Source organism: Stenella coeruleoalba, assembly GCF_951394435.1.
Source record: "Stenella coeruleoalba genome assembly, chromosome: 20".
Taxonomy (NCBI): domain Eukaryota; kingdom Metazoa; phylum Chordata; class Mammalia; order Artiodactyla; family Delphinidae; genus Stenella; species Stenella coeruleoalba.
The window spans coordinates 14,100,407-14,116,947 of NC_137166.1; the positions used below are offsets into that span (position 1 = coordinate 14,100,407).

At 39.0% G+C, this 16,541-nt stretch overlaps 1 protein-coding gene across 7 annotated transcripts in view; it reads right to left on the minus strand.

The window, feature by feature from the left end:
* HYDIN (HYDIN axonemal central pair apparatus protein) overlaps nt 1–16,541 on the minus strand; it is a 432,533-nt gene that overhangs the window by 200,107 nt on the left and 215,885 nt on the right. For all 7 annotated transcript variants that reach the window (XM_079907197.1, XM_079907191.1, XM_079907192.1 and 4 more), the window contains 2 exons: nt 14,823–14,987; nt 13,274–13,426 (listed from right to left, as the gene is read on the minus strand). In XM_079907197.1, coding sequence (XP_079763323.1) covers nt 13,274–13,426; nt 14,823–14,987 — 318 coding nt within the window. The remainder of the gene's footprint in view (nt 1–13,273; nt 13,427–14,822; nt 14,988–16,541) is intronic.

The following is a 16,541-nucleotide window of genomic DNA, read 5'->3' on the forward strand; positions in this document are numbered from 1 at the left end:
ACAGTGTTAAATTCAAATGGATTCAAGGATAATGAGTCTCTCTCTCTCTCTCTCATGCCTGTGCGTGATCACTAGTTACCATCCCCAGAGGCAGCCACTGTTTGCTGTTTTCTGCCTGGCTTTTCAGAGAAACTTTATAAGTAAAATTAGACATATATGTATTTGTATTATTACATATATACTTTTCTTGCATAAATGGTAGCATACTTATACACTCTGTCCTGAAGCATGACGTAAATTTTTAAATTTTATTTGTATTAAATGTATACACATACACAATTTCCAAAGTTAAATGGTTCTAGAAAAGTTATATTGTGAGAATTTGGTAAAGTTGCAGGATACAAAATTAATACACAGAAATCTCTTGCATTCCTATACACTAACAACGAAAGATCAGAAAGAGAAATTAAGGAAACCATCCCATTTACCATTGCAACAAAAAGAATAAAACACCTAGGAATAAATCTACCTAAGGAGGGAAAAGACCTGTACTCAGAAAACTATAAGATACTGATGAAAGAAATCAAAGACAACACAAACAGATGGAGAGATATACCATGTTCTTGGATCAGAAGAATTAATATTGTGAAAATGACTATACTACCGAAAGCAATCTACAGACTCAATGCAATGGCATTTTCCACAGAATTAGAACAAAAAATTTTACAATTTGTATGGAAACACAAAAGACCCTGAATAGCCAAAGCAATCTTGAGAAAGAAAAACTGAGCTGGAGGAATCAGGCTACCAGACTTCAGACTATACTACAAAGCTACAGTAATCAAGACAGTATGGTACTGGCACAAAAACAGAAATATAGATCAATGGAAAAGGATAGAAAGCCCAGAGATAAACCCACACAGCTATGGTTACCTAATCTATGACAAAGGAGGCAAGAATATACAATGGAGAAAAGACAGCCTCTTCTATAAGTGGTGCTGGGAAAACTGGACAGCTACATGTAAAAGAATGAAATTAGAACACTCCCTAACACCATACACAAAAATAAACTCAAAACAGATCAAAGACCTAAATGTAAGGCCAGACACTATAAAACCATTAGAGGAGAACATAGGCAGAACACCCTTTGACATAAATCACAGCAAGATCTTTTTTGACTCACCTCCTAGAGTAATGAAAATAAAAACAAAAATAAACAAATGGGATCTTATGAAACTTCAAAGTTTTGTGCAGCAAAGGAAGCCATAAACAAAACAAAACAAAACAAAAAAAAGACATTTCTCCAAAGAAGATATACTGGTTGCCAACAAACACATGAAAGAATGCTCAACATCACTAATCGTTAGAGAAATGCAAATCAAAACTACAATGAGGTATCACCTCACACTGGTCAGAATGGCCATCATCAAAAAATCTACAAACAGTAAATGCTGGAGAGGGTGTGGAGAAAAGGGAACCCTCCTACACTGTTGATGGGAATGTAAATTGGTACAGCCACTATGCAGAACGGTATGGAGGTTCTTTTAAAAACTAACACAGAGCTACCATATGACCCAACAATCCCACTCTTAGGCATATATCCAGAGGAAACCATAATTCGAAAGGATGCATACACCCTGATGTTCAATGCAGCACTCTTTACAATAGCCAGGATATGGAAGCAACATAAATGTCCATCAACAGAGGAATGGATAAAGAAGATGTGATACATATATACAATGGAATATTACTCAGCCATAAAAAGGAACAAAATAGTGCCATTTGCAGAGACATGGATGGACCTAGAGATTGTCATACACAGTGAAGTAAGTCAGAGAGAGAAAAACAAATATCATATAGTATTGCTTATATGTGGAATCTAGAAAAATGATACAGAGGAACTTATTGGCAAAACAGAAATAGAGTCACAGATGTAGAGAATAAACTTATGGTTACCAAGGGGAGTAAGAGGGGGTGGGATGAATTGGGAGATTGGGATTGACATATATACACTACCACGTTAAAAACAGATAACTAATGAGAACCTACTGTGTAGCACAGGGAACTCTACTCCATGATCTGTGGTGACCTAAACGGGAAGGGAATCTCAAAAAGAGTGGATATATGCATATGTATAACTGATTCACTTTGCTGTACAGCAGAAACTAACACAACATCATAAAGCAACTATGCTCCAATAAAAATTAATTTAAAAATATTTTTAAGAAGGTATAGTGTGAAAAACACTTGTCTCTTGAACCCACTCTCCCACCCTTCTCATTCTCATTCTCATTGTTGCACATTAATGAGGGCAACCCCTTTAATTTTTAGCATTTTCTTTTGGTGTTTACCTTCACATCTGTAAGTAATCTACTGCTACTTCTTAATTTTTCAGTTTGAGCCTTATCCATTTGCTTCTATGGAAGATAATGGAAGCTTTTTTCCTCTCCCTCTCTCTGTGCATTTGTTTTACCAACTCTTCTACATTTTCATTTTGGGTAGTTTCATCTGACGGTTCACTTCCACAGTTTTCATCTGTATGTAATACGCAGTTAAACCCATCTATTGAGTTCCTAATTTCAATTGTATTTTTTAGGTCTTCAATTCCCATTTTTTCTCTTTTATACTTTCTAGATCTCTACCAAAATTTTAAATCTTGTCTTTTATTTCCTTCAGTATATTAAGCATATTGTAGTTTTATATTAATTTGTCTCCCGTATGCCTGGTAATTTTTAAATTAACTGTTTGACGTTGTGTATGAAAACTGTAGAGATACTTTGAGGCTTAGAACAATGTTGTCTTCCTCTGGTGAGACTATATATTTGCTTCTAGGAAAGATGTTGGAGAAAACTAGCAATCCTGGAACTCCTTTATATAGGCAGAGATTAAAATGATGGTCCGTACTAGCTTACTTTTGTTCCCAGAATGTAGCTTTTCCTAGTACTAACCAAAAGTTTGGGAGTCTTACCAAGTCCATTCTTCTCCAATTTTTCTCTCTCTAGCCTGTCCTGATTCCAATGTTTACCTTCTTAGACCAGTGAGTTTTCTGAAAGCTCCTTTCAGTTTTTCAGCCTCTTCTGGTACTATATGGGAAAAGCAGTCACAAACGCTGGACATATATTTCTCAATTTCCTTTTTCTTTTGGGTTGTCATTGGCTTTGTTTGCTCCATCATTCCCTGAAACTCATGATTTTTCATATCTTGCCCAGCTTTTCTCTCTGTTCTTAGAGGGAAGTAGTTCAGAATGATATATTGAATTGAAAGGGCTTGGTCTGAGCTTGGTATGCTGAGAGTTCCGGTTGGTCAAGCAATTGCCCTACCTCTTAATTTCCCCATTAAGTCTGAGAATTTTAAGGCCAGCAGACTTTGATTGTATGAGGGAGGCAGGTATCTGTAATTTACACAGCTCTTAAGTAATATGTACCAACAATTTTTTTTTAATTTTTATTTTATATTGGAGCATAGTTGATTAACAATGTTGGGTTAGTTTCAGGTGTACAGCAAAGTGATTCAGTTATACACATACATGTATCTATTCTTTTTCAACAATCTTTTAAGGCTACAAGGAGGTATCTTTGAACAAGGACAATAATGTTCTTTCTGAAAGTCACTGCCTTCTCAAGACAGATTAAAATTTTTTAATTAAAAAATTTACAAAATTAAAAAAAATTTTTAAGATAAAAAAATTTTTAAAGAGACAGTGAAAAGTGTCATATCAAACACAAGTCATGATGATAGTTAAATAAAAGGAAATAGGACTGCTCTGAGCACATAGGCATGATTTTCACAGTGCCAGGAAGCATCTGTACAAATACATGAATAAATAAGCCCCAAGGAGCTAAAGAATTAGAAAGCTAATGAACCTGAAATTTCTAAAGTAAGTTATTTGCTAATAAACCTTTTTTTCTTTGATGTGGAAGAACACATATGGATTCATCAATAAAAATGTTTTATATTTTATAAGATGGCTTCACTGTCAAAAATTATAGAAACAAGTGAAGAGTAAGGAAAAAGGCAGCATTAGAGTTCCCATTTGACAGAGCACTGTACTACGTGGATCAGTTAAATTTGAAACCTTGGGGCCTCTCTGAGTGTGCCTTATTTCTTTTTCTTTCTTACCTAAGAAAAATATAAAAGATCTTAAGATACAGTGTCATAAAAATTTAAGTCTTTCCATAAGCCATTTCACCTAGATCTTCTTGTCTGTCAACACTAATAATCAAAGCTACCATCTATTGAATGCTGAGTGCTAATTTTTTACCAGGCACTTTCTACATAGATTATCATGTTTAATCTTCTAGATGCCATTACTAGTTCCATTTAAAGAGAAGGAACCAAAGGCTCTGAAAGATTAAATAACGTGCCCAGAATTAGTGCACGCACAGTTAAGGCTTGATTCCGGATCTGTTTGAATACAGTACCTACACTGCCGATAGTACAGAATACTACTTCAGCACTGACACACTTAACCACTCTTTGTTGAGTGACTACCATATGTAAGATAACTGTGCATGACACATGACCATGCCCACCCTCAGATAATGTTGTCCTCCCCTCCCAGACACACCCCAGTTTAATGTCCTAACATCTCAGAGGAGGATTTTTTTTCTTCCAAAGCATGAAACAATGCTGCATACAACTTCATCGCAACTGACATTTAAAAAAATACCCCAAGTGTCACCCTATGGAGAGCTCTACTATGTTATATATGCCTCTCCAGTCTCTTTCCTTTTACTTGAGACAGGGAAGATGAAATGTGACTACGGAAGAATATGATCTGCTCCCTGATCAACATCATATAATATTGACGTATGTGTGTTGGGGATTTCATACCATTAATAAACTTTTACACCATGCATCTCTTCTTGTCTTTTCTCATTATATAAAAGTGTTTATTTCATTTTGTACTAGCTTATTATTGAAGATGACTGTCTACTGTCAGTGCACAAACAGGCAGAATAAATTCTTTAGTTGATAATGACAATAATAGGCATCCCCTAGAAGTGACATGAGTTGGTGTCTTAGTCAATGTGGGTTGCTATAACAGAATACTATACTGGGTGGTTTATTAACAACAGAAATTCATTTCTCGCAGTTCTGGTGGATGGCAGTCTGAGATCAGAGTGCCAACATGATCAGGTTCTGGCATGAGCGAGCTCGCTTCTGGGTTGCAGACAACCATTTTTCTCATTGTATCCTCACGTGATGGAGAGGGTGAGAAAGCTCTCTGGGGTCTCTTTTATGAGGGCACTAATCTCATTCATGAGGACTCTACCTTCATGACTTAATTACCTCCCAAAGGTCTCATCTCCTAATACCATCACTTGGGGGGTTAGGATTTCAATATATGAATTTGGAGGGCAGGGCACAAACATTTAGCCCATTGCAGTTGGGTTGATGATGATGATGGTAATAGGGAAGAAGTTATAGATTTTTATGGAGGAGGGAAATTAGAACTTGAAAAAAAAAGCACATTTGATCCATATGAAGGAAGTTTTGCCTTAATCTCCCTCTGTGGTGACAAGTATTAACTGTATGCCTGAATAATAATTAATTAACATAAACAATTTGCTAAAGCTAAGTAAGAGCTGGAATAGGCAGAATGAAGATGGAAAGGTTTACAAAGCATGCAGGAAACCAAGACATTTTTCTTTTATTTTCTGGCTAGCTCTTTAGTGACAAGGAAATCAAATCTCCTTTCATTTTGGCTCTAGCTTATACTGGAACTAATCATATTCAATCAGTAGAGCTGTTGCTCTAAATTCAGGGAAGGTGCTGACCCATCATGTTACCTAACATTCAATCAGTAGCTTTCCTTCTCTCAGGGTGGTTTATAATCAATATGACCTATTGGAATCTGTCTTTTGAGTTTCACATTTAGCTACGCCAAAGTAAAAGAGGTCTCAAGTGAGGGTGGGGGTGAGAGGCTTACAGCTCTCTGTCAAGTACAAACCTTTGCTTCTGGAAGTCTCTTGATATCACTGCCACTGGTATCCTCTTGTCACTGGATGAGTCACTTGGTATGGCTTAGGAAAAGCACAGTCCATTCTGGAATGGCTATGACTTTTATGTGGTGAAAGAAAAGATGCCCACCATGATAAACTAGAATGTTATTCTCTTCTTATCTCCTTATTACTGTGAATTTATTTTATAGATTTTTCACAATTAAGGCTAAGACATAAGAACTCTGCTCTCTCATGCCAGATGAAGATACATTTCATCATCCTTTTGTCAGTGCTCACCGATAATATATAAAGCACTATAAAAAGCAGTTAAGAGGACTGACAATAGATCAATGAGTTTAAGCTTTAAAACATGTCTTTTACTCTAACACACAGAAAAAAGAGATAATGTTTTGAAAAATGAAAAGCCAGGCATAGTTGTTTCCATATCTTGGCAACTGGAAATAATGCTGCTGTGAACACCAGGGTGTGTGTATTTTTTTGAATTAGTGTTTATGTTTTTTTCAGAGATATACCCAGGAGTGGAACTGCTGGGTCACATGGTAGTTCTATTTTTAGTTTTTAAAAAAAACTTCCATATTGTTTTCCACAGTGGCTGCACCAGTTTACAGTCTCACCAACAGTGTACAAGGGTTCCCTTTTCTCCACATCCTTGCCAGCATTTGTTATTTGGGACTTTTTGATGATAGCAATTCTGACAGGTGTGAGGTGGTAACTCATTGTGGTTTTGATTTGCATTTTCCTGATGATTAGCGATGTTGAGCATCTTTTCATGTGCCTGTTGGCCATCTGCATTTCCTCTTTGGAAAAACGTCTATTCAGTTCTTCTGCCCATTTTTTAATTGTGCTTTTTTTTTGATGTTGAGTTGTATGAGCTGTTTATATATGTTGGATATTAATCTCTTATCAATCCTACCATTTGCAAATATTTTCTCCCATTCAGTAGGTTGTCTTTTTGATTTGATGCTGGTTTCCAGGCATAGTTGTACTCAAAAACAAGGTAAACATCATATGGGCCAGAAGTGGAAGAGAAACAATAACCTTCTAGTAAAGGAAGCTCAAGGGAGAAAAACGGAAACCAAAAAGAGCTTCTAGGAAGTAAAGGATAAGGGTCAAGGTCCCAAGCTAAGAGAGATTCCTTGTATTTGAAAGAAGGCTAAACAAAGCTGTGATGTTCCTGAGGCTACAGTCTACACACAGGCTTGTGCCAGTGGTGGTAGACATTATGGTGGTGAAATAGAGACTGTCACGTAGATAGGCTCCAGGCCAAGCCACTGCCCAGTGTGATGACTGAATCTACATCCCCATGGAAAAAAGGCTCAACACTTGATTCTGGACTAGTGATTTGCTCTGGGTGAAGACAAATGGAAAAAATGCTAGACAGGGAGATAAGAGCACTGAGAATGAGAGAAAAAATACCCCACACCTGATTAATTTATCATTTAAAATTCCAAATGCAACCTCAAACAACAGGTTAATGAATTCATTCTTGAGCATCAATAGAGCTAAATGAAATTGATTAGAAAATGTGCCGAGATCCTTGTAGAGGTTCAGGATACGATAATATACATAAAACAAGGATTATGAAACAAAAACATGAAGATATGAATCGAGAATTGTAGATATGAATAACCAATTATAAATCTTGGAATTGAAAAGTACAGTCACCGAAATTAAATTTAAAAAGTAAGGATTCCCAGGTGGTGCAGTGGTTAAGAATCCAGCTGCCAATGCAGGGGACATGGGTTCAAGACCTGGTCTGGGAAGATCCCACATGCCGCGGCGCAACTAAGTCCATGCACCACAACTACTGAGACTGCGCTCTAGAGCCCGCGAACCACAACTACTGAGCCCACGTGCTGCAGCTACTGAAGCCCGCACATCCTAGAGTCCGTGCTCTGCAACAAGAGAAGCCACCACAATGAGAAGCCCGCACACCGCAATGAAGAGTAGCCCCCGCTTGCCACAACTAGAGAAAGCCCGCATGCAGCAACGAAGACTCAACGCAGCATAAATAAATAAATAAATAAATAAATGTATTTTAAAAAGTAAGTAGATAAGATAAATTTGATTTGCCAAAAGCAAAAAGAGAATTTGGAAACTGGAACATACCACTGAGGAGGCACCACAGAGAGATGAAGAGATGGATGAAGAGATGAAAGATATGGATGGAAATAAAATTAAGCTTGTAGAATTGCACAGAAACATTTGCGTGTGTGTGTGTGTGTGTGTGTGTGTGTGTGTGTGTGTGCATGTGCATATATGTGTATTGTTTTCCTCAGAGTAGAAAATAGAAGGACCGGTAGAGAAGAAACATTTGAAGAGATGATGGCAAAAAACTTTCCAGTGTTTAAGGGTCAAATCTTCAGATACAGTAAAGAGAAATTTAAGAAAATAAAAAATGAAAACACAGTCTTAAAAGCAACTAGTGAGAAAGACAAATTACCAATAAAGGAATAATAATCAGGCTAACAGCAAAATTTTATCAGCAACAATTGATGCCAGAGATCAATGTACAAAGGAAAAAAAACCTTGTCAAATAGATTCTTATACTCAGCTAAACTAGCATGCAAGACTGAAGGTGAAATCAAGATATAGTCAAATATACATAAACTATGAAACCTCTAGCATAGAACTTAAAGGGATATAATTCACCAAGAAGAAATACAAACCAAGAAGGAAGCAGAGAGATACAAGAAATAAAAGAAGAATAAAGAGAAATTCACGAAATATTTTGATAACTAGTGAGTAGTTACTGAATGACAAAATTCAGCAACTTTGTGGAAAGAAGAGAAGATCCAAAATTCTACACAATAATTACAAATGACAGGTGTGAAGAAAGGTTAAGAGATAATAAATGTGTGATAGGGTCCTTGTCTTATTCTTGAGGAGGACCAAGATACTGATTTCTTTCATTATTGTTAGAAAAAGGTAACATTTATTTGTTAGGGTTAATAACAAATAAAATAAATAAATAAAATCTATAGCCTCCAAACGAGTATGGGAAAAATGTACGTAAGATAGCAGTGGTTGGAGGGGGGTTTGGAGAAAATTTATCAATCCAGTACAAAGCAGAAAAGGAGAAAACTAAAGTAGGAAACAGTTATAGTATATAGGAAAGACATGGTAGAAGTAAGTCCATATATTTCAATAATCACAATAAATTTTAAAAGGTTAGTCTTGGTATGGTTGATTGAATAATAGCCCTCCAAAGATGTCCATATCCTAATCCCTGATATCTGTGAATATGTTGTTTTACATGTCAAAAGGGACTTTCAGATATGATTGAGGATCTTGAGATGAAGGGATCATCTTGGATTATTGGTGTGGTCCCAATGTAACCACAAAGTTCCTTATAAGAAGGAGGCAAGAGGGTCACAGTCAGAGAAGAAGTAAGAATGCAAACAGAGGTCAGAGAGCAAAGATGTTATGCTGCTGCTGGCTTTGAAGGTGCAGGAAGGAGCCATGAGCCAAGGTATGCAGGTGGCCTCCAAAGATGGCAAAGGCAAGGAAGTAGTTTCTCCTCCAGAGTCTCAAAAAGGCACACAGCCTTATAGACACATTTTAGACTACCTTCAGAACTGTAAGATAACAAATTTGTTACAGCAGCAATAGAAAACTAATGTACTCACCAATTAAAAGACAGAGTCTATCATTAGCGTTTAAAAAATTCAGTCATGTGGTGTTTTAAGAGAGTCTAAACAAATCAGCACACAAAACAAACCAATGCATACCAAAAAATCCTGAAAATTAGGGAATGAAAAAGATATATCATGCAAATGCTAGCTAAAAGAAAGCTGATGTAGCATTATCTCTATCAGGCAAAATAGAACTTAAGTCAAAAAGCATAAATAGGGGCTAAAATGGACAACTTACTATGAAAAAAGGAATAATATATTGTGATACATAAGTCATGAATTTATATGCACCTACCAACATAGCTTTTAAATATATGGAGTGAAAGTTGACATAATTACAAGGAGAAATGGAAAAGTGGGAGATTTTGATAAAATTATATCAGAAACTATTATATCATACAAATAATTAAGGCAGTAAAATATTTGAACAATACAGTACATAAGCTTGATTTAACACAAACATGTGCCAGAAATTCAAAGCAGAGACCCTTGTCACTTGAAGGAGACAGGCATATAAATAAGTAAATATAAAAAGGGGGATCCCTACTTACACAAGAAAATAACCCGATGGCTTAGGATCAGAAGGAGATGTGAAAGCCTGATGGTTCCCTTGATGCCACATCACTGTGTATTTCTATGGCAAATGACCAAAAAAATGTTTAAAAAGAACTGCTTGAATGAGACATCAGAATTACTGCTTCCTGGATCCTGGAAACTCTATAAAGACCTAACTGCAAGGGGCTCTCTTGCAGATCACAGAGGCAAAGGACGCTGTGAAAATGTTTTAGTGCCAGCCGAGTCCCAAGGTGTCACTGACACCTGTACACAAGTTCTCGAGTTAACGGTACACCTGAGGTTGAATTAGAGCCAAGAGTAAATGAAAAAGAATTCCAAATGCTTCCAAACAAGTGCTGAGCAATGCACTTGCTCCACCTAGCAAGGGGCACCCATGCAAAGAAGGCATCTATCTTCCAGCCCAGGGCTGAGGTCCCAGTGGCCAGGGACCACATCCTCGCCCTCATTTCTGCTGTCATCCCGACAGGAGCGCCGTGTGCACAAGCAGAGCCCACACACTCTTGCCAAAAGGGTCTTTCTATGGTCTGCTCTCACATTCTGATATTTTTTACCCCACGCAAACCAGAGGTGACTTACTCTATTGTTTGGAGTCCTTCACCTTAATCCAAGTAAGTTGGCCCATTCAAAATCTCAAGGGGAGGCTGATATTTCAAACACTCCAAAGCAAAGCATGACAGACAGCTGGCAGTGGGTGCCGCATCTGGGGAGGGTGGACTTTTTGACTGGCAGTCAAAAGAGGGGAGAGAATGACCCCTCCTTTTAGGGCACCCAGCAGAAAAGAGAAGAACTTCCAGACATGGATTTGTAGTGATAACATAAGAAATGAAGACTGTGCCCTTGGCCCTACTTATTTCTGAGTGAGCAAGAAATTAAATGCAATAATTATCTGACCACGACTTACGGGGGCACTGAGCGCTGGGGTTAGGGAACAAACAACTATTAACTGAAACTCTCCTAATGTTTAGTGATTCCTGTAAGGATGAATTTGTAGATTCAGTATGGTATATCAAGTTGAAATTTAATAAACGGTATTTCAATTTCTTTCTCCACTGTAGTTAATTTCTAAGTTAGTGTAATTCAATTTCTATATTAACACACATAGTATTTACTAGGAAATCCATCAAAAATCCCAGCCGAAATATGAAAGGAGTTTAATTTTCACCTATGAGAAATACAGTTGAAACTACTTTTATGCTATAAAGGTAATCAACTCAATAAACGCCAGTTTTCCACGAGGAGCCTGAGGGAAGAACATCACACTTTTGTCGCCTTGGAACTGGAGCTTGCTGTTTTAAGATGATACTAAACAATCAAAAGATGGAATCATGAAAACCTTTATGGAAAAGAAAAAGTCCCATTTTAACAACCATATGGGTCATTCAACATATATACTATATTAGTAAAACACAACAGATCCTTGATGTGCTTTTGTTTCTTAAAATGTACCAAAAGTTACCACAAATTGTGAAATCTGGAGATATCTGAAAATGAAAGGGGAGGCAGTGAGGAAGGGAATCCTTGCTGTATTTGTATGTAAGCATTCTTGTGGTTTCTGCCCATCTCCTTCCTCTGTAATCCACTGGGACCCTCTCATTCCCCCTCTCATCATCTCAGACAGGTTGGATGACTCCTCCTACCCACTGTGAACTCTGCACATACAAAACTGGACCGGAAGGCACATTTCCTAGGCAATACCCCATGCTTCCACCAAACACACCAACGGCGACTCACTGGATAAAGACTAGAGAAGGTGTCCTTTTCTGTAGGATTTTTCTTTCAACATTATTCATTATACAAGATCAACAAGGCACTAGATCAACAGTGGGCTTGTGTCTGAATCACATGTTCAAAAGAGCAGTGACTGTACCGGAAATCACTATCTTTACAAGGAGTAATGACAAATGATAATATAATAATAATGATAATGATAAATGGCTCCTAGTTGGGACCAATGACTCTGAGGAGCCATTACAAGTCGATAGAAAACTATGATCCTATTCCCTCTGATATTTTATAAAATTAACAATAATTGATTTTTCCGAAATATCTGACACAGTGGCACAGTGGTTGAGAATCTGCCTGCCAATGCAGGGGACACGGGTTCGAGCCCTGGTCTGGGAGGATCCCACGTGCCGCGGAGCAACTACGCCCGTGAGCCACAACTACTGAGCCTGCGTGTCTGGAACTTGTGCTCCGCAACAAGAGAGGCCGTGACAGTGAGAGGCCCGCGCACCATGATGAAGAGTGGTCCCCGCTCGCCACAACTAGAGAAAGCCCTCGCACAGAAACGAAGACCCAACACAGCCAAAAACAAACGAATAAATAAATAAATAAAATTTAAAAAAAGAAATATCTGACAAATGCTGAAACCAAATGTCAGCACTCATTCAAATGTCAATTAATTTGGAAATAGGAGAAAGGCTAAACTATTTTAAATTTTATATTTAAATTTAGAAAACTTCTTTTAAAATCAAGAATAGTTTCAATTACTGAATTAGAAATTCCTAAATTCTGTAAAAAATTGGTATCTCTGTTTAAAAAATTAGCTTATAGAAGACTAGTGGATCTAAATGTCATTATAAAATACACAGAAATAAGATAGACTCATTTCTAGAACCAATTTATATCTATTTTTCTATCTATCTTTGTTTTGCTGTGTTCTTTAATTTCTACTTTTGGAAACTACCATCTTGTTGTATTTCCTACATCCTTAAAAACTACATTAAAATATTGCCAGAAGGAAGAGAGAATAAAAATAGAATAAGCATACTAACAAGTCTGTAGCCAAATGGCTTCAAATTAAATACAAGGAAGCATTTCCAGTTATAGAGACATTTAAAAAGCGTTTTCTGGAAGTGCGGGGCTGAGCTCAGGAACAGTTCAGTAAGGAGGTCTCTGAAGCATCTCCCTGAACTGGGATTATAGTCAATACATTGGCTTGTTTACCAAACTACATGTATATTGTGTTTCTAAATCAACAAAAAGATTATAATAAAGAGGAAGTGGGGATGAGAATAACATAGTTTAATGCAGTTGAACCATTTAAATCTCTGCTTCTGGTGATCATTTTCAAAGGCATGTTGCCAAAATAAGGCCACTGCCTATTAACATATAGGCAGAGCTGTGTTTTCAGTGACAGTTCCACAATCTACTCACCATGCATGCCTTGAATAATGCGGGGATTAAGGACTGGTTAGACAGGTTGAGAATCCTGAGGGAGTCCTTCAGGACGTAGATATTGCCAAAATCAACCTGAGTGGGATGTACGTAGATAACTGGGCCTTCTCCAATGCTCCTTAAGTGACATACCTGCGTTCCATGTAAGAGAAAGAACACAGGAATGGCTGAAAATGGCTGGCCTTTAAAATCAAATTAAAACAGAAGCTTTTAAGCATCCCTTTATAAAAAGCAGGGACATAAAAGGGTGCTTATTAGAACTGACATCCCTTCTCCCTGGTACTCTGCAGTCAAAGGTCACAGGGATGGCCATGCTGATCAGACCTGGAATTCCTCCCTTAAAAGAATGATCCACTTCCTTGGGTCAGTCCAGAGCCGTGCACCCGAGGGGAAACCAGAATAATGGTCCTTGATATGCCACCCAGCACTACAGCCTCAAGAACACTTAGAGGTTAAGGACCAGCACTTCAGAGTTGGATGTGGCTGGACTGAGTCTCAGTTCTGCTGTTGTATTAGCAACACAATAGGGCCATCCACTGAGCAAAGTTGTGCAGGCTGGGGACTGAAACCCACCTTGCTCTCCTCCCCTTGCCCTGTGCCCTTGGCCAGGCACTGTGTCTGCCCAAGGAAGGGGGTCTTTCTCTTTCATAAAGTGCTTCCTGCTCAGCAAGCTACCGTCTCATGTGCTGCATCTGTGCAATGCAGGGACACTGTAGGCTAGAAGGGTACCTGGAAGGTGGCACATTTCAGTTGGCCTGCCTTAGTGATGTTGCTTTATAAGTCAGGTGGCTTACCTATGGCATCTTATATGGAAGACATAAAAGCAAAATCTGGGTTTATTATACTCTCTGAGCAATCAGAATCACTTCAAACAAATGTATGTTGACATCACCCAGCTTCCAAGTAAACCCGATGTCTAGGAATTCACAGTCTGTTGGGCAACTTCCTTCAAGATTCAAGATTCATCCATCGATTCAGCTCAAGCAGCAGAGAGATTTCCATGTCTCTCTCTTCCCAGGCTTGGAGAAAGACTAAGACTTTCAGTAGGCTAATTTGGGATATAAGTCCAATTATAGAATACGTTATAGCATATAGTTGTATATATATCCAATAACCTACAGGAAAAGATCTGGTGAGCAGTGAGTAAAACCAATCTCAGAGTCCACATGTAGCAAGCTAGGGATACCCAGCTTTGTACTAGGAACAACTCAGGAGCGTGTTAAACATACAGATGTGCTTGTCCTCTTCCCTCAGAGATTCTGATTTAATAGGTCTGGAGAGGGGTCAAGTGTGTCTCTGTGTGTGAGAAAAATCAATTGCTATAAAGCACCACTTTTAGATGTAACCACAAACAGATTCCCGAAGTAACAGCCCTGGTATTTTACCACTGCAGAGTGAAAATGAAAAACTCTAGAACTACCAACAACTAGAGGATATGCAAATATGTTGAGTGCCTTACATACGAAGGCTGGAATGTCCGGCAAGAAGTATGGCAATTATAACTACAATTCTGAAAATTGGCTCTCACCAGAGGGGGGTCCTGGCTCCCGACGGTCGAGATGTACACTGTGGACCTGTACTCCCCAAGGACTTGGGTCTCCAGGGCCAGAGGTATGTGAACGGTGCTGTTGGGGGAGATGATCCCGCAAGGGGTGGGACTAGACAGCAACACAGCTGGTGCATCCTGATATACCTGGTGGGACAGAGAAGCCAGAAGGAAAAGCAAGCCCCAGGCTCAGTATGAAATCAACAGCATGTTAGATCATTTTCAAACAAGCGTTGTCCTGAGTCTGTGGAGGGCTTTTAGAATTGAATCATCATTAAAGCAGGTGAATGGAGATGAGCACCCCAATTCAGCCAGAAGGAACTTTGGCTAAGTGAGGTGTGCATAAGGCCCCAAATGCAAAGTGTGCAACCCAGCAAAGTGCAGAAATCATCCACAATGTGAGTTAGTTCAGGGCAACAGCTTCCCATGGCCAAATTTCTTAAACTGGCCTTCCGCACCTTCATGCTTTATTCCCCATCCACTTCACCCCTTTGCGCTTCATTGGTAGAGGCCACTGGCATTTCCTGAACACATGACACTGTTTCCACCTCCAACCCTTTGCACTTGTGGTTGCTCTTCCTGGAGTGCCCACACCCTCTGACCTGCCTGCACACTCATCCTTATACCCCCAGGGATGCCCAGTGCCCCAGAGTCTGGGCACTTGCTCTGTCCTCAGGGAGCATCCTGCAGTCCCTTCCCTCACCACGCACTATCAACGCGTCCATCTTCTCCAAGGACTGTAAACTTCTTAGGGCACGACCTGGGTCTCTCCTCATTATGTGCCCACTTTCTGGCCCAAAATACATGCTCAATACACGTTTGTTTGTTTTTGGTTTGTTTTTTAATATTTATTTATTTGGCTGTGCCGGGTCTTAGTTGTGGCATGCAGGATCTTTTTAGTTGTGGCATGCAGGATCTAGTTCCTGACCAGGGATCTAACCCAGGCCCCCTGCATTGGGAGCACAGAGTCTTAACCACTGGACCACCAGGGAAGCCCCAGTACATGTTTTTTAAATGGGGAAACAGTTAGGTGAATGAATGAAGGAATGTCGTCCACTGTTTATGAACATACGTTCCTAAGAACTCTGTTCTGCAGCATATTACTAAGCATTTATGCAACAACAACAACAAATAAAACTTTAAAACTCCCACGGTCAAATAAGTTAGAGTAACTGGGAAACACTTCTCAGAGCGTCGGCTCCTGGAGGGAAGGACAGAGCGTGCCGGTTTCACTAGTCCGGGACACCCCATGGTCTTTCCGCACCTGGTCTGGTCCAGCTTCGCCTAATCTAACTCAGCCTCCCTCAGCAGCAGTGCTCCGCCCGGCCTTCCTGGACCCCGAGGCCAAAGGAAAATCAGTAATACTGATTCCACCTTTATCTAATATTTTGATATCTTACTTATCATGGATTTTTTGTATTAGTTTTGATTTCTTCAAGTGTAGCATGAAAACATTTTCATAGATTATCTTGATTACTGAGTGTTTTGGCTCTCCCCTAAATTTTGTGCTTGAGGCAAGTGCCTCACCCTTTTCCCAGCCCAGCTGTGCACAAACAGCTTCCCTATCACCCTGGGTGACTCAGGCTCTGCTCTGAGCTCTTGAGGTGACCGTGCATTCTGCAGGGCGAGCCTGTTCGGCTGTTGAACACTTGAAAGTTAGAAAAGTTGTCTCCTGTCACCCCCATTCTTGGCTTCTGGTTT